The sequence below is a fragment of the Carettochelys insculpta genome, chromosome 8, assembly GCF_033958435.1.
Source record: "Carettochelys insculpta isolate YL-2023 chromosome 8, ASM3395843v1, whole genome shotgun sequence".
Taxonomy (NCBI): Eukaryota; Metazoa; Chordata; order Testudines; family Carettochelyidae; genus Carettochelys; species Carettochelys insculpta.
In genome coordinates this window covers 73,032,614-73,052,214 of record NC_134144.1, presented here as the reverse complement: position 1 = coordinate 73,052,214, position 19,601 = coordinate 73,032,614, and the positions used below count along the sequence as shown (strand labels likewise).

Below are 19,601 nucleotides of genomic sequence, written 5' to 3'. Positions count from 1 at the left end.
GTCAGCGTAACTCCATTGCCCGTCTGTTCTTGTGTCCTGGCGAGAGGATGACTCTGGTAGGACAGAGTCCTCTCACCCGCTCCCAATAACACCTCAGCATCAAGCAAAGAACAAGTACCAGAATCGTCTGGTCTCTGGGATTCCCTGATGATACTAACTGGATCAGACCGAGTTAAAGCATCATCCCCCCTGAGAGACACAGAGGCAGGCCCACTTCCCATCTGGGCTTCAGCTGCCCTCAGATCCAGCTCTGGGATCTTGGCTCCATCTCGAGCCCCCACAGGCTCAGGCAAAGGATTCACTTCCCCAGAAGCAGAAGCACTTTTCTTGCACCAAGGACCAGTGTCCTTAGCAGGGACACCACTGCCCCATCCCGGAGCCATTCCCTCTGCTCCAGCCCCCATGGCTGGATTCAGAGACACACCTGGAATGCTCTTTTCTGGTGGTTTCTTCTCCAGCCACCCTAGGCTGAGGAATCCTCCTCAGACAATGGGCTAGTTTCCTCATTGGCACCTTTTCCAAACGCAGGCTCTGCTCTCTCCCCAGGCTGCTGCTGCTGTTCAACACAGACAGACAATGGGAGACACTCTCTCCTTTGTCCCAGCCCCCCGGCTGGTCTCCACACACACACAGAAGGTGGAGCAGCTTCTCTCACAGACAACTTGCCATTCCCAGTGGACAAGCTGCTTTCCTGCACAGACACACAGGCACCTTCCTCGGCCCAGGCCTGGAAAACTCTTCGCAGGTCTGTCTTGGCCACTAGTAGATGATGGGTTGGAATCGCTCCTTCCCTCCTTGAGCTGTGGCAGGCCACTCGGTTCAGAGCTCCAGGCAGTCCAGGGTTCCCTGCCCCGATCCGGGCTCACCTCTGCAGGATTCTCCTTAACCCTCAGCTCTGCCACTGCACATCCACGCTGCCTTGTCCAGCTTCTTTAATCTCGATTCGGTTTCCAGGTGCTGCCACTTCACAGCGGAGTTGCTGACCGTGGTTGCAGGCTCTCAGGCTGATGCCCTCTGCACCCCACGATTCCTGGAAGAATCCCTTCAGTGTGCCAGGCTTCTTACGGGTCACAAGCTGCCCGGGGTTAGGCCGTAGGCCCCTCTGCCCTCTGGGACTGACTCCAACAGACTCCCAGCGGAACCCCTTCTTCAGTGTGACACCCGCTCTCAGGGACCATGAGCACCCTGTCTTGGGAAGGACTCATTCAGCGTCAGCCTCCTCAGGGGTCACTTGTTCCTGGGGGTTGGGCTCTCGGCCCCTCCACCTTCTGGGACCGACTCCAACAGATTCCCAGGAGTAACCCCTCCTCGGGTGTGACACCCCCTCTCGAGGACCACAACCGCAGTTGCTTGGGTTCGGCCGCAGGCCCCTCCGCCTTGGGGAACTGCACCTCACTGCCCTTCAGCACACCTGGGTCTCGCAGGCCCCACTTCTTCCGGGGCCCCGGTCACTTACTGCTGGATGCTCCATCCTCGGGGTGCAGAACATCCCACTCCTGACACCAGTGTGATGGGGTTCTGGGGTTCCCCAAGCTCTGCACCCCGTCCGCAGGCAGGAGAGTCTCTCACTTAGCAGGAAAACAGCAGGTTTATTAGCCGACAGGACACAGCATCGTACAGAGGAGTCAGTACAGCCGGCAGAGACAGCCAGTCCCATCCATGTTGGGGAGAGGAGGCCCCGAGGGGCCCCCAGAGCTGGGGCCTTGCCCCCTCCTTTGTCTCTCTCTCTCCCAGCCCAGACTAACTGCTTCCAACTCCCAGTTCCAATTCAAACCCCTCAGGCTCCACCTCCCCCTTTGTCTGCAGTACAAAGGTGTTACCTGGGTTGTCAGGGTTACCCTCAGCAGGAGCCCCACACCCTCTGTGAGCCACACACACACACACAGGTATCCCCCACTCCATCACACCATCCCTGGCAGGTGTGTCTCATCGGCTCTTAAATATCTCCGGAGATGGAGATTCCACAACCTCCCCAGGCAACTTATCCCAGTGTTTAACCACGCTGACAGGTAGGAAGTTTTTCCTAATGTCCAACCTGAACCTCTGTGGCTGCAGTTTAAGCCCATTGCTCCTTGTCCTGCCCTTAGAGGTTCGGGAGAATCATTTTTCTCCCTCCTCCTTGGAACAAACTCTTAGGTACTTGAGAGCCGTTCTCATGCCTTGCTCAGCCTTCTCTTTGCCAAACTCAACAATCCCAGTTCTTTCAGTCGTCCCTCAGAGACGGCAGACTTCAGGATGAGATGGGAGACTTCAGGATCCTGACCAAAGGAAAGAAAGAGAGCAGTAAATTACACACCTTGGACTTCAGAAAAGCAGACTTTGACTCCTTCAGGAACTTGATGGGCAGAATCCCCTGAGATGCTACCATGAAGGGAAAAGGAGTCCAGGAAAACTGGCAGTATTTTAAGGAAACCTGTTGAAGGTGCAGGAAGAAACCATCCTGATGTGCAGCAAGAGAAGTAAATATGGTAGGAGACCAGACTGGCTTATTGGGGAAATCCTTGGAAAACCTAGGCACAAAAAGGGAGCTTACAAAAAGTGGAAAGTTGGACAGATGTCTAGGGGGGATAAAACGTATAGCTCGAGAATGTAGGGCAGTTATCAGGAAGGCGAAAGCACAACTGGAATTGCGACTCACGAGGAACATGAAGGATAACAAGAAAAATTTCTACAGGCATGTTAACAAGAAGAAGGTGATCAGAGAGGGTGTGGGGCCCCTCCTGGATGAGGGAGGTACCCCAGTGACAGATGATGTAGGGAAAGTTGAAGTAGTTAATGCTTTCTTTGTCTCTGTCTTCATGGACCAGGACAGCTCCCAGACTAATGCGATAAGTGATGCATTGTGGGATGAAGGTGGACAGCCTTTGGTGGGGAAAGAACAGGTTAGGAGCTATCTAAAAAAGCTAAACGTACATAAACCCATGGGCCCGGACCTAATTCATCTGAGGGTTCTGAGGGAGTTGGTACATGTCATCGACGAGCCCTTGGCCATTATCTTTGAAAAGTCGTGGAGATCGGGAGAGATCCTGGATGATTGGAAAAAGGCAAATGTGGTGCCCATCTTTAAAAAAGGGAAGAAGGATGATCCAGGGAACTACAGGCCGGTCAGTCTTACATCAGTCCCTGGAAAAATCATGGAGAGGCTCCTCAAGGAAATCATTTTGAGGCACTTGAAGGAGGAGAGTGATCAGGAATAGCCAGCCTGGATTCATGAAGGGCAAGTCATGCCTGACCAATCTGATTAGTTTCTACGATGAGATAACTGGCCCTGTGGATAGGGGAAAATCAATGGATGTGATTTATCTTGACTTTAGCAAAGCTTTTGATACAGTCTCCCACAATATTCCTGTCAGCAAGTTAAAGGAATGTGGGTTGGATAAATGGACGGTAAGATGGATAGAAAGCTGGCTACAAGGTCGGGCCCAGCGGGTAGCAATCAACGGCTCGATGTCGGGATGGTGGTCGGTTTCTGGTGGAGTGCCCCGAGGTTCGGTTATGGGTCCTGTTCTGTTCAACATATTTATCAATGACCTGGATGAGGGGTTGGATTGCACCCTCAGCAAGTTTGCGGATGACACTAAGCTAGCGGGAGAGGTAGATACGCTGGAGGGTAGGGACAGGGTCCAGAGTGACTTAGACAAATTGGAAGACTGGGCTGCAAGAAATCTGATGAGGTTCAATATGGACAAGTGCAGAGTCCTGCACTTGGGCCGGAAGAATCCCAAGCATTGTTACAGGCTGGGGTCCGACTGGCTCGGTAGTAGTTCTGCAGAAGAGGACCTGGGAGTCGTAGTGGATGAGAAGCTGGACATGAGTCAAGAGTGTGCTGCTGTAGCCAAGAAAGCCAATGGCATATTAGGTTGCATGAAGAGGAGCGTTGCCAGTAGATCCAGAGAAGTGATTATTCCTCTTTATGCGGCTTTGGTGAGGCCGTATCTGGAGGGCTGTGTCCAGTTCTGGGCCCCCAGTTACAGGAAGGATGTGGACACACTGGAGAGGGTCCAGCGGAGGGCGACCAAAATAATTAGGGGGCTGGAGCGTGTGACCCATGAAGAAAGGTTGAGGGAATTGGGTCTGTTTAGTCTGCAGAAGAGAAGACTGAGGGGGGACTTGATAACAGCCTTCAACTTACTGAAGGGAGGCTGCAAAGAGGCTGGAGAGAGGCTGTTCTCAGTGGTCACGAATGGCAGAACACAGAACAATGGTCTCAAGTTGCGGTTGGGAAGGTCCAGGTTGAACATTAGGAAAAACGTTTTCCCTAGGAGGGTGGTGAAGCATTGGAATGTTCTACCCAGGGGAGTAGTGGAGTCTCCATCCCTGGAGGTGTTTGAGTCTCAGCTCGACAAAGCCCTGGCGGGGCTGATCCGATGGGTTTGGTCCTGCCTAGGGCAGGGGGCTGGACTCGATGGCTTTTTTCGGTCTCTTGCAGCTCTATTGGTCTACGACTCTCTGGCTCTATGACCTTTCCTCATTCTTGTTGCTCTTCTCTGGACCTTCTCCAGTTTCTCCACGGCTTTCCTGCAAAGCGCTGCCCAGAACGGGACCCGCTGCTCCTGTCGAGGCCTAAGCAGCGCAGAGCACAGTGGAAGAACACTGCCTGTGTCTCGCTCACAACACCCCTGTTGATACAGCCCGGAATCACAGTTGCTTTGTCTGCAGCCATGGAGGGCAACGTACGCTGTTGGCTTGTACTCGGTTCGGGGTCCGCTCTGACCCCCCATCCCTTAGGGCAGATCCTCTTCCCCGCCGGTGGCTTCCCCTCGTGTCCGAGTGTGACTGATTGTCCCCCCCAAAGTGCGGTACTTTGCCTTTGTCCCCGTTGAATTTCACCTCATTTGCCTCAGCCCATTTCTCCAGGTCATTCTGATTTCCAATCCCGCCCTGCCCAGCGTGGAGCTGTCCGCAAACTCCAGAATGGTCCTCGCCGCACAGGTGCGTATCAGTCCGACTTCCTGGTTGGCCGCCAAATGCGTTGGCTGGCAGCGAAGCGTCACTGTGTGATGGGGACCCGGAACTATGGCTCAGCTGCACCCCGGTGCCCGGGGGCGTTTGCTTCGGGGGCCTTAGCGGATTGTGAGCCTGGAAGGGTTTGGTGAGATCAGCCACTCTGGGCTCCTGCAGCCTTCAGGTCAGAGGACGAACACCCAGCATTTCCTGCAGCCAGTGCAGCCGAGGCAGAGGGCAGGTGTAGGGCGACCGTGTCTCCCTGTGCCGAATACGGGACAGGGAGCTATGGGGGAAGGGAGGCTACTCTTGGTTGCACCAAGCCCTGGAGAGCTGGCACCCCCCTCTCCAGCCCCCGGGAAGCAGCAACCATGGGAGCTCCCAGCCCAGAGCCCCAGGAAAGCAGCAGCCACGGGTGTTCCCAGCCCAGAGCCCCAGGAAAGCAGCAGCTGCAGGCGCTCGTGCCCCCACCACCAGCCCTCGAGGACCTAAATATGGGACAATTTGTCCCTTCTGAAAAATAAATCGGGAGGCCCTTTTGGCATCCCAAATATGGGACTGTCCTGCCCAGTACGGGATGAAGAGTCACCCCACGCAGGTAACAACTTCCAGTGATGGAGCACTGACCCCGTCTGTAAACCCACTGGCCCGGGGGTTAATTAGTCTCATCGTTAAAAACTGGGGACTTATTCGAAGCCCAGATTTCTCTAGCTTCAGCTGGAGAGCAGCGTGTCGCGTCCTGCTCTGCCGAGGCAAGCGAGGAGAGGAGTCTCCCTCCGTCTCTCGCTGTGCATGGCTTTCCCAGGCTGGCAATCCAGCCGCAGCTCTCTGGCGTTGCCAGGCTGGGCTGGCGAGGCATATGGGAATTCAGAGCTGGCTCTGGGTCCAAGGCCTCGGGCACCAGGATGTGGGATTTGCAGGGCGGGGGCTGGGGAGTTGGACTACGCTGAATGTTCGGCCGCCGCAGGACTCTCCATGCGGGATGCTGAGGGATGTGAGTGATAGGTGTGGAGGAACTGCGCATCCTTGGCAGGGGAGTGGGCAGGGACCTGCATGCCGAGTGGCTCTCATTAGGAAGTAGCTGTGGTTTCCCTGGCCTGCCTGCCTCTGGGCTGTAATAACCACACGTTTCTTCCGGGAGAGGAAGGGTTGGAGCAGCAGTGGCAGGACGTGCCGGAGCAGAGCCTGGCATGCGGCGGGTGGCTGGCCATGCAGGACCGGGAGCATCTCGCCTGCTTTCGGGGGCCTTTCCCAAGCTGCATCGAGTGGGGAAGAGGGCCAGCCTGGGAGCGACAGGGCCATTCCCGCTGGCCGCCAGCAGAGCCAGCTGCTGTGGCTATCAGGGTACTGGCTGGGCCAGCAGGACCCCCCTCCAGAGCCATTCCACCAAGGGCCAGATTCCCAGAGCTCTCGGGCAAACCAGGGCCAGTGCCAGGGCCTGGGAGGACTATGGAGCAAATGAGACCCAGGTTAATTAGCAGTGGTTTGCTCTGGTAATTACTGGAACAACAGCTGGCCCTTTGATCTGGCAGCTAAGAAATACTCTTTTCTTCCACTTCAAAGTGGCTGCTTATGGCAAGTTCCCATAATGACCCCGGGCCTGGGGTCAGAGCCCAGGTACACCAGAACCCCGAGCCCCCGTGTCCTGGAGTGCCGAGCAGCAGCAGCAGGCTGTTACCCTCTGCAGAGCAGCCCCAACAGGAGGACACTGCAGTGGTGTGGTCTATTGACTATCCAGAACCAGAGGTCTGTGGCCTTAAACGCAGCCGATGCTGCCCTCAGAGGCTGGCTCAGCATGGCTTTGGCCTGAGGATCGGAACGGCTGGCCTGCTTCCCGGACATGCAGGCCCCGTGCCTTGCCTCCCAGGGCAGTCGCCAGCAGGGAGGCAGCAAGGAGTGTGTCTTTTAGAGCTCATGCGCATGAAAATGCAGAGGTGTGCACACGTAATGCCTTGCAGACAAAGCCTGGCGGGTAGGAAGGATGCAAGGGGATTTTGTCGATTGCAAACACGTTGGTGTAAAGTCACAATTTATGCTAACGCTCAGCATGAGAACTGTGAAGTCTCGCCAATGCTTGATGTTGTTTTGGGGGAACAGGGCAGTCATCACTGCTGTGCAAGACATGGATGGCACAGGGCTCCCTTTCCCTAAATGTTGTGAAGTGGTAAGCGGGAGGGGTTAGTGGTTGTGCCAGCTGGCTGAGTGCCCCGGTCCTGCCTGTACCTGGACCATGTAGTAGCTATAAGGCTCATTTGACTAGCTCGTCCCCCACCACTGTTCAAAGGGTGAACTGGATGTTGGTGTTTGTGTCTTTTTCTGAGATTCTGTGTTGGTGGATCCTGAGATTGAGAGTGAAATCACTGAGAGCTGAAATCACAGGGTGGCAGCTGAATGCCACTATGAGCTGAAAGTACAGGTAGCTGAAGCTATGGAGAGCTGGAATCACAGGGTTTTGCCTACAACGAAACCCACAAGACAGCAGCGGGCGAGCAGTGGATGGCCAGTAGGAGAAGCAGCGGGTGGCCGGCAGGCGCAGCCAGCTGCTGGCTGGTAAGAGAAGCAGTGGGTGGCCGACAGGCGCGACCGGTAGGAGAAGCAGCGGGCGGCTGGTGAGAGCAACAGGTGGGCGGCTGGTGGGGCAGCTGACGGGCAAGCGGAACGCCGGACCGGCGGAAAGGGGGCATTGCCTCAGGTTCAATGAGGGAATGCGTCAGGGTGAAGTGTCAGGGCCTGCAGGGACTGGACCGAGTTGTAAGTGGGGCATTTGAAGGGGGTATGAAGGAAGTTTGGGTGTGTGGATTGGCTGGTTACAGTATTGGACTGGTGAGCCTGAGAGGCAAGGGACACTGCTCAATCCACCTGAGCTGGGACAGTTACTTGAGGGTTGGTTGTGAGCTCTGGGTGTGGGATTTTCCCAAGCTTGTGCCAATTGACTTTTCTGCCTCTTTCATGAAAAGTTTCTTTGCTACACTCCGACTCTGTGCTGGCGAGCGGGGAAGCATTGCCTCTCCGAGGCGCCCGGGGTGGGGGCTCGAGCCGGTTCTGTGTGAGATGGATGGAAAGGAACCCCGTGATGTTGAACCTGGCCCTGGCTGCTGCCGACTCCTCCCAGCAGAAGGGTTACAGTTAACAAAGTAAGTGAGCTCAGGGTGGGGTTACCACTAACCACTCCCCTGGTATTAATACAGAGCCCATCCGCCGCCTTTCCCAGCCATTCATCCACAGCCCACCAGCTTCAGCCCTGGGGAAACAGAGTCCAGGGCTGGGCCACGGCGCGCGGGAGCCCAGGGGTGTCAGCGTCAGAACCAGGAGTGGAAATCTCGGGTCCCATTCCTGGCCTCAGATGTGACCCTCAGCTCCTCCCGTTCGTGGCTGTGGGGGCTTGTCTTCTCGCGGCCTCAGCCGCTAGCAAAACCCTGCAGCGGGCGGTGCGCCCATCCGTCTGTCCATCTGCGCCTGTCGGCTGAGCCAGGCTGTCCCTGGGCACGGTGTGGGCAGCTCGCCGGCTGCCTCACACTCCTGCAGGGCACAACCATGAGTGTTCCCAGCCCCTTTCCTTGATGCTGCTCCTTGCCGTGCCAGCAAAGGCTGACGGGAGGAGGCGGAGAGGTGGCACGGGGGGGCTGGCGTGTGCTGCGCAGACAGATGCCATTGCTTGCGTGCTGGGCAGATTGGCTGCTCGGTGAGCAGAGGGGGCAGCCGAGAGGCCGTGAGACACAGTGAGGGGCTTGGGGTTGGTGACCTTGACTGAAGGCGAAATGCCTGCTGCACACTACCAGCTCCTGGCACGGGTCCGTCACCCTGATCCCGGCAGTGGCTACCAGCCCCCTGGCACGGGTCCATCACCCCCATCCCGGCAGTGGCTACCAGGTCCTGGCCCGGGTCCGTCACCCCCATCCCGGTGGTGGCTACCAGCACCGGGCACGGGTCCATCACCCTGATGCCGGCGGTGGCTACCAGCTCCTGGCACGGGTCCATCACCCCCATCCCGGCGGTGGCTACCAGCACCGGGCACAGGTCCGTCACCATGATCCCGGCGGTGGCTACCAGCTCCTGGCACAAGTCCGTCACCCCCATCCCGGAGGTGGCTACCAGCTCCTGGCACGGGTCCATCACCCTGATCCCGGCAGTGGCTACCAGCTCCTGGCACGGGTCTGTCACCCCGATCCTGGCAGTGGCTACCAGCTCCTGGCACGGGTCCATCACCCCGATCCCGGCAGTGGCTACCAGCTCCTGGCACGGGTCCATCACCCTGATCCTGGCATGTTTCCTTTCTTCTGCATGAGGCTGCTGCAGCCGCTCCGTGTCTGGGAGCAGCAGGCGGGAGGCAGAGGAGCAGCGGGGAGCAGACAGGTCCTGTCTGGGTGGGATCTGCAAGGGACGGACAAGCACCTTCTGCCTGTCAGAGACACACCTAGGCAGCTGGCGCTCGAAGCTGCTTCTTCCTTTGCTGTTTCTGCCCCGCTTGGCTCTTTAAAGACTCCAACTGTGCCAGGGGAGAGACTCAGGACTGGCAGCGAGAACCAGCTGGAGTGAGGGGAAACCGAGGCAGCAGCCTGGGAAGTAGCAGGCGCACGTGGGAGCGCTGTGCTGCCCGAGCAGTCCCTCTGCGGAGCGCTCCCGCTTCGGCGTGGAGGACCGGCGCACGCAGCGTGGACGGCTTTGGCTGAACCTGCGCCGCAGTGATTTGCTCGCAGCTCCGCACGTGTGGGGCTGGCTGGAGGCAGGGCAGGGAGGAGGCTCCTTTGTGCGCGAGGCTCGGGCTAGCAGAGCCACAACCCGGCTGCATGCGGAGCGGGCGGCGTGGCCGAGCCGCCGCAAGGGACGTGGCATCCTGCGCTCGCTGCATGGGATGGGGAGGAGCAGGTGAAATGCCCTCGCGGCTGTGGCCGGGGCTGGCGCCAGCCCGGGGGCAGCAGGCCAGGCCCACGGTCGCTAACAGCGGCTGCTCGGCTGGTGCAGGAGGGGGGCAGAACAGGAGGGCTGGGTGATGTACCGGCGCCTGCAGGAGCAGTGGCCAGGGCCTGCCAAGTGGGTTTCTCGCGGGAGGAGAAATCCATGCGCGTGTTCAGAGCTCACGGGGAGCGTCACTGTGGCCTGGAGGGCCACGCGGGCAGCCCGGTGCCCAGGAGCAAGGCAGGGAGGGTCGGGCACCAGGTGAGCTCTCCTACTGGTGCGGCAGAACCAGCTGCATTGACCGCCCAGCTGTGTCAGGGTCTCTCCAGCCTCTCCTGCTGCAAGAGCAGCCGCCCCATGACTCTGGCCACACGGGACGAACCGGCCACGCGGCCGCTTTCTCCCTGCTGGGGCAAGGGACTGGGGTTCCCAGGCTTAGCCTGAGGCCCCCGGTCTTGGCTCCTTCAGAAACCTACTGTCTAGAAACAGGGGGGTCTGGACCCCTCAGGGGATGTGAGGTCATTAAATGGGGATTGTGAGCGGTCAGCCTCCAACCCAGACCCTGCTTTTCTTCCAGCATTTGTACCAGTGTTAAATGTAGAGCCGGGGTTTTAATGGATAAGGGGAGGGGCCACACTTAGACGGTGCACAAGGCCGGGGAATGGCCAAACCAGGCGGGTTAGGGAAAGGGGGGTCCCTGCATGAAAGTTTGAGACCCACCAGTCGAGTCCAGTCCCCTGTCCTCTCAGCAGAACCAAGCCTCATCTAGACCACCCCGTTCAATATTTATCCAGCCTGCTCTTGGATATCTCCAGGTATGGAGATGCCACAACCTCCCTAGGTAATTTATTCCAGTGTTTGAGCACCCGGCCAGTTAGGAATTTTTTCCTATTGTTCAATCTAAACTTCCCCGGCTGCAGATTCAGGGCTGCATGGCTCAGGCAGAGAGCAAGAAATCCTCGGTCTGGGTAGCTCAGTCACCGAGGCAGAGGCTGGGGCCAGACTCGATGCTGTAACTTTTAAGCTGCAAGAGCTGAAATGGGTTTCCAGAGGAACCATCCTCATGCTTCAGGGCCGCTCACAGGCTGGGGCCAGGAGGAAATTTTGCCTTCATCTGACACAGCTCCACAAGTCCGGCTCAGGGTAGCTGTGTCTACACGTGCATGCTACTTCGAAGTAGCGGCACCAACTTCGAAATAGCGCCCATCGTGGCTACACGCGTCGGGCGCTATTTCGAAGTTAACTTCGACATTAGGCGGCGAGACGTCGAAGTCGCTAACCTCATGAGGGGATCGGAATAGCGCCCTACTTCGACGTTCAACGTCGAAGTAGGGACCGTGTAGACGATCCGCGTCCCGCAACGTCGAAATTGTGGGGTCCTCCATGGCAGCCATCAGCTGGGGGGTTGAGAGATGCTGTCTCTCCAGCCCGTGCAGGGCTCTATGGTCACCGTGGGCAGCAGCCCTTAGCCCAGGGCTTCTGGCTGCTGCTGCTGCAGCGGGGGATCCATGCTGCATGCACAGGGTCTGCAACTCGTTGTCGGCTCTGTGGATCTTGTGGTGTTTAGTGCAAGTGTGTCTGGGAGGGGCCCTTTAAGGGAGCAGCTGGCTGTTGAGTCCACCCTGTGACCCTGTCTGCAGCTGTGCCTGGCACCCTTATTTCAATGTGTGCTACTGTGGCGTGTAGATGTTCCCTCGCAGCGCCTATTTCGATGTGGTGCTGCGCAACGTCGATGTTGAACATCGACGTTGCCAGCCCTGGAGGACGTGTAGACGTTATTCATCGAAATAGCCTATTTCGATGTCGCCACATTGAAATAGGCTACTTTGATGTAGGCTTCACGTGTAGACGTAGCCGGTGTGTCCCCTCCAACCTCTGAAGCAACAGAGATAGGTCTCCCACCAGAGTGGCTGGACTCACAGGTGTGTGAGACCTGTGCCAGTGTCCGAGAGCTCTGCCATCATTAGCAAAATGGCTTCTGGAGGGGGTGGGTTGCACCATCCCACCGGCCGCACACTCTGATTTCTGGGTGTGGAGGAGGGGAGCCAGCCATGCGGACTCTGCTCAGTGCCTGGCGTTAAAGCAGCTGCTCTCCCACACATAGACTGGAGCACTCTGGGGACACGGGGGTGCTGGCGGACCAAGCTGGGGCCTGGGCAGCTCTCCCTCTTGTGCAGTGATGGAGGGATGGATGGTTTCCAGACTGGCCTGTCACCCCCTTCCCTCCCCAGCGTCCCGGCTTGGCTTGGCCATTCCCCAGCCCGCGTGCACCACCCTGACCATTCGCCGGAGCGGAGGAGAGGGGGCTGGAACGGGGAGCAGAAGGGAGAGGGGTCCCAGGGGCCCCCAGCTGGAAGGGGACCCCAAGCTCTGCTGTGGCAAGCGCCTTGTGACTTTCTAATGCCACGTCCTCCTGTGTTTGCTTCGCAGGCGCCGACCCCGTGCACCCCTCCCGTCAATGCTGAGCTGGTAAGTGAGCCCACCCCTCCTCCCAGCACCCCCCGGCCTCTTCGCCCCCGGGAGAGAGCGCACCGAGAATGCGCATCACCTCCTGGGGAGGGAGTGCTGTCTAGTGAGTGGAGCACTGGGCTGGGAGCCAGGGCAGCTGCACGCTCGCTTCTGCCACGGAGCCAGCCGTGCCTCAGTTTCCCCTCCCCATGCCTCAGCTCTGTGCCCCCTGAGCCTGTCAAGGTCCTCGCTGGGGGCAGGGGCAGTGGGTGCTCGGAGCGATGGGGCAGAATTGTCGGGAGCCACCTGCAGAGCCCATCAGGGTGTCAGCGCTGGGCAGAGCTGAGCTGTCCCCAGAGGAACTGGGCACGCCCTGGAGTCGGGAAGGGCATGGGAGAAAAGGAGGGTCTGGGATAGGGAGAGGAAATCCAGCCCGGGGTGCTAGCCAGGACACACAAGACCTGGGCACAAGTCTCTGCCCTGTGCAGGCTCTTGCCAAGTCACTGAGACGCCGCGTGCCTCAGTTTCCCCCGTGTAAGGGGGCTAATGGCCTTGCCTCCTAGAGGGCCGGTGCTTTGAAGGCACAGGTGTCTGGGGAGTAGAGAAAGGGGGGGCTGAGATGGGCAGGGAAGTTGTCTCTGTGGGGGCCAGCCCAATCTCACCCAGGAGAGCTGCAGGGGCCGGTGACTCTGCTCACAGCCAGGCTGGCGCTGGGGCGTTTGGAAAGGGCCAGGCACAGGCTCTCTGGAAAGGGCGCTGAGAACCGCCCCAAGACAGCCATGTCCCAGGACCCCTGCGCAGACCGGGCACAGTGCAGTGGGAGCTGACAGCCATGGGCCAGGAGCGGGAGCTGCTGCCTGTCGGGGCCAGGCAGGTGCTGCACGCCTGGGCCGGGGAAGCCAGTGCCCTCTCGTGGCAGATGCAGGCCTGTGAGTTTCTTGTGATGCCTGCAGTGCAGGTCTTGTGGCAGGCCCTCCGGGGGTGTTACCTACCACCTGCCTCCATCATGAAAGCCCCCTGCAGGCTCAGCTGGCCCCGCAGGTCTCTAAGCTCTGGTGCTGCCTTACTACCAGGGTCTCCTTTCAGCGGCAGGTGAGTTCCCTCCTGATGCAATGACGTTGGCTTGCTGCCATGCTTAGACCCCAGCGAGAGCAGCGGGGAAGGACCGTGGATCCCCCTGCACCGAAAGAAACCACTTGAGCTATGGGAGAATCGCCTGCAGCAGTACAGGGCCTATGACACACAGAAGATCAGTTCCAATTTCCACCAGCAGGGAATGCAGGGGCACAGACACACAAGACGTTTAGCCGTAGGGGTGGGGTCACCCGAAGCAAAGGGCCAGGGGCAGGTGCCTTTGGGGGGACTGTATTCACTTGCAGAGCAGTTCGCAGTTCAGGAGTGGTGAGGGCAGGGGACAGATGCCGCAGGTTTAGCTGTTCCCTGGCCTCTCCTCTGCCCCCTCCCCTGAGCTGAGCAGCCCGGGGCGGTTAGGAGCAGGTGTCTGGCTTGGTGCCTTTGTTCCATGGACCCCGTGGGACACCTGTGTTCAGATGGCGCCTGGTTCCCCCGGCCGAGTCCCCGGCGTCCGTGTGCGACGTGAGTCTTAACCCAGCCCTGTGACATTCAGGTCTCGCTGCCCCGGGCTGGCTCGGGTAACGCCTGTCTTTGTCTCACCTGGGCTCTTGTATGAAACCGCCGGGGCTGGGCTGGGAACAAGCCAGCGCAGGACTTGGGGCTCTGCCCTCCCCATGGCTGAGCTGGGCGAAGCTGGTCCTGCCTTGGGCTGTGCCGAAGTGGGGTGTGTGGGGATTTGGTTCCCATTGTCCCTACTCCACCCCCCAAAGAGGACAAAGGCTGGTTGAGATTTGAGCGGGGCTCAGAGCCTCGAGCCAGGGTGCGGCCTGGGGCCCCAATCCAGCGGGGCGCTTGAGCCCGGACTTCAGCGTGTGAGCAGCTGTATTTGAAGGGGTCTTAATACTGTCCTGGAGTGGGGGGGTCCCCAGCCCTGCCCCCACCCGCAGGCGGACGTGGCTCCCGCTGCCCAGGGGAACAGCCGGGGGTCAGGCGACAGGGACACAGCACAGAACAGACTGGTCAGCACAGGGACCAGAACCCGTCAGTACCATCCAGCTTGGGGAGAGGGGCCCAGAGGGGTCCCCGAGCCAGGCCCTGGTCCCCTTCCTCCCTCTCCATCCAGACCAGACTGCCCCACCCCCCAGCCCAGTTCCAATTCAAACCAGCCCGGCCCCTCCTCCGCCTCTGTCCTGTTTCTGGGGGAGAAAGGGGTCACCTGGTTGCCTTGGTTACGAAGAGCAGGGATGGCCATTGGCTACCTGTGAGACGTCATCACACCCAAACTCCCCTCCCCACTGTGCCCTGATGCTGTGCCTGGGGAAACTGAGGCACACACCTGGGGTTACTACAGGACAGTGGGAAACACCTGCAGCCGAGCCAGGGGGCTCAAACCCTCACACCCCCATTGTGTTACAAACTCCCACCCACTCCCCCTGGGCAGGGGCAATGCCTAGGCTTTTTGCCCTCTCTGGATCCTTCGAACCTGCCCCCTGCCCTCCAAGCTGCAGGCAGGACAAGCGGAGCCTGTGTGATGGGGTTTAGGGGTCCCCCTGCACTGCACCCCGTCCGCTGGCAGGAGTGACTCTCACTCAGCAGGTACAACAGGAGGTTTATTAGGCAACAGATGCCCAGTTTCTTACAGAAGCGACAGCACAGCAGCCAGAGACAGTCCTTCCAACCCGTCCTGGGGAGAAGACCCCGAGGGGTGCCCCTCTGGGGTGTAGCTTTCCCCCTCCTCAGGCTGGCTGCCTTCCAGCTCCTCTTCCCCCAGCCTCTAACTGCCACCTCCGATTCAAAAACCCAGCTCGGCTCCTCCCTCCTCTTTGTTCAGGGCAGAGGTGTCACCTGCCAGTTGTAGCCCCAGGGTCATCCTTAGCCACTGGGAGCTGCTCTGCTTGTCTCTCACATCCAGCCTGAGTCTCACATTTGCACTCCCCCGACTCCATCACAGCCTGGCAGCCTGGAGATAGGGGATGTGACTGGGCGTCGGGCCACCCGTGGGTGGTTTCGACATCTCTTCGGTTCAGGTACAGAGGGAGCGAGAACTCCACCTGCTGCCCCCGGGGCGGGCTTTCCCCTGCCTGGAAAAGCAGCCTGGTTTGGGTGGCTCTGGGTGCCGCCTGGAGGGCCTGCAGTTGTGAAGTCTGGGCTCTGGCTTCTCAGCAGGCCCGTAGGTCGGGAGCAGGTCCGGTCGCGCTCAGCGGTGGACGGCGGCTCGCCCATGCCACAGTAGGGACGTCCCCCTTGCTCTAGCTGGTGGTCTCGTGGGCTCAGCCCCGCAGCCTGCGTGGAAGCAGCTGGCCACGTCTGGGTAAACAGCATAACAAGAGCCCGAGCCATTGAGTTTCTGGGCCGGTCCCACCCTGCTCGCACCGTGCCCAGAGAGTCAGCAGCGCCAGCCACAAGCAGGCCGAGCCCTAGAGCTGCCCTCACGCATTACAAGCACAGCTTAAAAATCTCAAGGCACATCGGGGGCCGGGGCAGGTCTTTGCCTTGCACTTCCTGAGCCATTTGGGGGGGGCGCCTTTTCCTCTTGTTCTTGGCAACTCCGTGGGAGGGCCAGGAATTGTTTGGTTCAAAGCCCGAGCTCAGTGTCTCTCCTGATCCCGTGACTCTGGGAGCTGGGGCTTTACGGTCACTGACTCTTGTGGGGGAAGCAGCCGAATTGGGAACTCCCCGTCAAGCACATCAATGTGCTCCTCCCCCGACGCAGCTACTGCTCAGCCCAATCTGCAGCTGGGGGAGTGTGTGACTGGTCCCCGTGGGCCCCACTAGGGGTGGTGTTGGGCCCCTCCAGCCCCCTTCTGGAGGGGCAGATCAGGCCCTGAGACCTGGGGGAAGGGACGCACGGTCAGAGATCAGACCCTGGGGCGGTTTCCACCCGGGGGGGCGACATCGCAAGACTGATGTGCCGCCAGCTCGTTTACATTTCTCGGCTGACGTTCAGCTGGAGGGAGATCATTATTTTCCCCCTGTTGTCCCTAGAAAGCTCCATGGGTGGCAGAAAGTTACGCTGCCAGGCTGCAGAACTGCACACAGGGATGATTCCCAGCAGGTCCCTGCTGACGGAAGAGGAGCAGGGAGCTGAAACAGGGATGAGTGTCGGCTTCCCTTCCCCATGAGAACTCCTCTGGGCTCCACAGGCCCCTGTTGAAACGTAACGCTACGTGGCAGTGGAGGGCTGGGCCGTGCCCGCTGCTTTGTTACCGTCGGGTTCTACGTGGGCAGTGGGTGTTCCTGCTGCTTTGTTACCGTAGGGTTGTATGTGGGCGGTGGGTGTTCCCGCTGCTTTGTTACCGTAGGGTTGTACGTGGGCAGTGGGTGTTCCCGCTGCTTTGTTACCGTCGGGTTGTACGTGGGCGGTGGTTGTTCCCGCTGCTTTGTTACCGTAGGGTTGTACGTGAGCGGTGGTTGTTCCCGCTGCTTTGTTACCGTAGGGTTGTACGTGGGCGGTGGGTGTTCCCGCTGCTTTGTTACCGTAGGGTTGTATGTGGGCGGTGGGTGTTCCCGCTGCTTTGTTACCGTAGGGTTGTACGTGGGCGGTGGGTGTTCCCGCTGCTTTGTTACTGTAGGGTTGTACGTGGGCGGTGGGTGTTCCCGCTGCTTTGTTACCGTAGGGTTGTACGTGGGCGGTGGGTGTTCCCGCTGCTTTGTTACCGTAGAGTTGTACGTGGGCGGTGGGTGTTCCCGCTGCTTTGTTACCGTAGGGTTGTATGTGGGCGGTGGGTGTTCCCGCTGCTTTGTTACTGTAGGGTTGTACGTGGGCGCTGGTTGTTCCCGCTGCTTTGTTATTGTAGGGTTGTATGTGGGCGGTGGTTGTTCCCGCTGCTTTGCTACCGTAGGGTTGTACGTGGGCAGTGGGTGTTCCCGCTGCTTTGCTACCGTAGGGTTGTACGTGGGCGGTGGTTGTTCCCGCTGCTTTGCTACCGTAGGGTTGTACGTGGGCGGTGGTTGTTCCCGCTGCTTTGTTACCGTAGGGTTGTACGTGAGCGGTGGGTGTTCCTGCTGCTTTGTTACCGTAGGGTTGTACGTGAGTGGTGGGTGTTCCCGCTGCTTTGTTACCGTAGGGTTGTATGTGGGCGGTGGTTGTTCCCGCTGCTTTGTTACCGTAGGGTTGTACGTGGGCGGTGGGTGTTCCCGTTGCTTTGTTACCGTCGGGTTGTACGTGGGCGGTGGTTGTTCCCGCTGCTTTGTTACCGTAGGGTTGTACGTGAGCGGTGGTTGTTCCCGCTGCTTTGTTACCGTAGGGTTGTACGTGGGCGGTGGGTGTTCCCGCTGCTTTGTTACCGTAGGGTTGTACGTGGGCGGTGGGTGTTCCCGCTGCTTTGTTACCGTAGGGTTGTACGTGGGCGGTGGGTGTTCCCGCTGCTTTGTTACCGTAGAGTTGTACGTGGGCGGTGGGTGTTCCCGCTGCTTTGTTACCGTAGGGTTGTATGTGGGCAGTGGGTGTTCCCGCTGCTTTGTTACCGTAGGGTTGTACGTGGGCAGTGGGTGTTCCCGCTGCTTTGTTACCGTAGGGTTGTACGTGAGCGGTGGTTGTTCCCACTGCTTTGTTACTGTTGGGTTGTATGTGGGCGGTGGTTGTTCCCGCTGCTTTGTTACCGTAGGGTTGTACGTGAGCGGTGGTTGTTCCCACTGCTTTGTTACTGTTGGGTTGTATGTGGGCGGTGGGTGTTCCCGCTGCTTCATTACTGTAGGGTTGTATGTGGGCAGTGGGTGTTCCTGCTGCTTTGTTACCGTAGAGTTGTACGTGAGCGGTGGTGGTTCCCGCTGCTTTGTTACCGTAGGGTTGTACGTGGGCAGTGGGTGTTCCCGCTGCTTTGTTACCGTAGGGTTGTACGTGAGCGGTGGTGGTTCCCACTGCTTTGTTACCGTAGGGTTGTACGTGGGCGGTGGGTGTTCCTGCTGCTTTGTTACCGTAGAGTTGTACGTGAGCTGTGGGTGTTCCCGCTGCTTTGTTATTGTAGGGTTGTACGTGGGCGGTGGGTGTTCCTGCTGCTTTGTTGCCGTAGAGTTGTACGTGAGCTGTGGGTGTTCCCGCTGCTTTGTTACCGTAGGGTTGTATGTGGGCGGTGGGTGTTCCCGCTGCTTTGTTACTGTAGGGTTGTACGTGGGCGCTGGTTGTTCCCGCTGCTTTGTTATTGTAGGGTTGTATGTGGGCGGTGGTTGTTCCCGCTGCTTTGCTACCGTAGGGTTGTACGTGGGCAGTGGGTGTTCCCGCTGCTTTGCTACCGTAGGGTTGTACGTGGGCAGTGGTTGTTCCCGCTGCTTTGTTACCGTAGGGTTGTACGTGGGCAGTGGTGGTTCCCGCTGCTTTGTTACCGTAGGGTTGTACGTGGGCGGTGGGTGTTCCCGCTGCTTTGTTACCGTAGGGTTGTATGTGAGCGGTGGGTGTTCCCGCTGCTTTGTTACTGTAGGGTTGTATGTGAGCGGTGGGTGTTCCCGCTGCTTTGTTACCATAGGGTTGTACGTGAGCAGTGGTGGTTCCCGCTGCTTTGTTACCGTAGGGTTGTACGTGGGCGGTGGGTGTTCCCGCTGCTTTGTTACCGTAGGGTTGTACGTGAGCGGTGGGTGTTCCCGCTGCTTTGTTACCGTAGGGTTGTACGTGGGCGGTGGGTGTTCCCGCTGCTTTGTTACCGTAGGGTTGTACGTGGGCGGTGGGTGTTCCCGCTGCTTTGTTACCATAGGGTTGTACGTGAGCAGTGGTGGTTCCCGCTGCTTTGTTACCGTAGGGTTGTACGTGGGCGGTGGGTGTTCCCGCTGCTTTGTTACCGTAGGGTTGTATGTGGGCGGTGGGTGTTCCCGCTGCTTTGTTACCGTAGGGTTGTACGTGGGCAGTGGTGGTTCCCGCTGCTTTGTTACCGTAGGGTTGTACGTGGGCAGTGGTGGTTCCCGCTGCTTTGTTACCGTAGGGTTGTACGTGAGCAGTGGTGGTTCCCGCTGCTTTGTTACCGTAGGGTTGTACGTGGGCGGTGGGTGTTCCCGCTGCTTTGTTACCGTAGGGTTGTATGTGGGCGGTGGGTGTTCCCGCTGCTTTGTTACCGTAGGGTTGTACGTGGGCAGTGGTGGTTCCCGCTGCTTTGTTACCATAGGGTTGTACGTGGGCAGTGGGTGTTCCCGCTGCTTTGTTACCGTAGGGTTGTACGTGGGCGGTGGGTGCTCCCGCTGCTTTGTTACCGTAGAGTTGTACGTGGGCAGTGGTGGTTCCCGCTGCTTTGTTACCGTAGGGTTGTACGTGG

At 58.9% G+C, this 19,601-nt stretch overlaps 1 protein-coding gene across 13 annotated transcripts in view; it reads left to right on the top strand.

The window, feature by feature from the left end:
• The window catches only part of TNS1 (tensin 1), a 245,809-nt gene that overhangs the window by 90,039 nt on the left and 136,169 nt on the right, over nucleotides 1–19,601 (top strand). For 11 of the 13 annotated variants that reach the window (XM_075001459.1, XM_075001457.1, XM_075001452.1 and 8 more), the window contains one exon: nucleotides 12,271–12,309. The exons of 1 other annotated variant lie outside the window; for it this stretch is intronic. In XM_075001459.1, coding sequence (XP_074857560.1) covers nucleotides 12,271–12,309 — 39 coding nt within the window. Of the gene's footprint in view, nucleotides 1–4,899; nucleotides 4,933–12,270; nucleotides 12,310–19,601 lie in introns of those variants that run through there. One more of the 13 variants, XM_075001456.1, reaches the window with a different exon arrangement.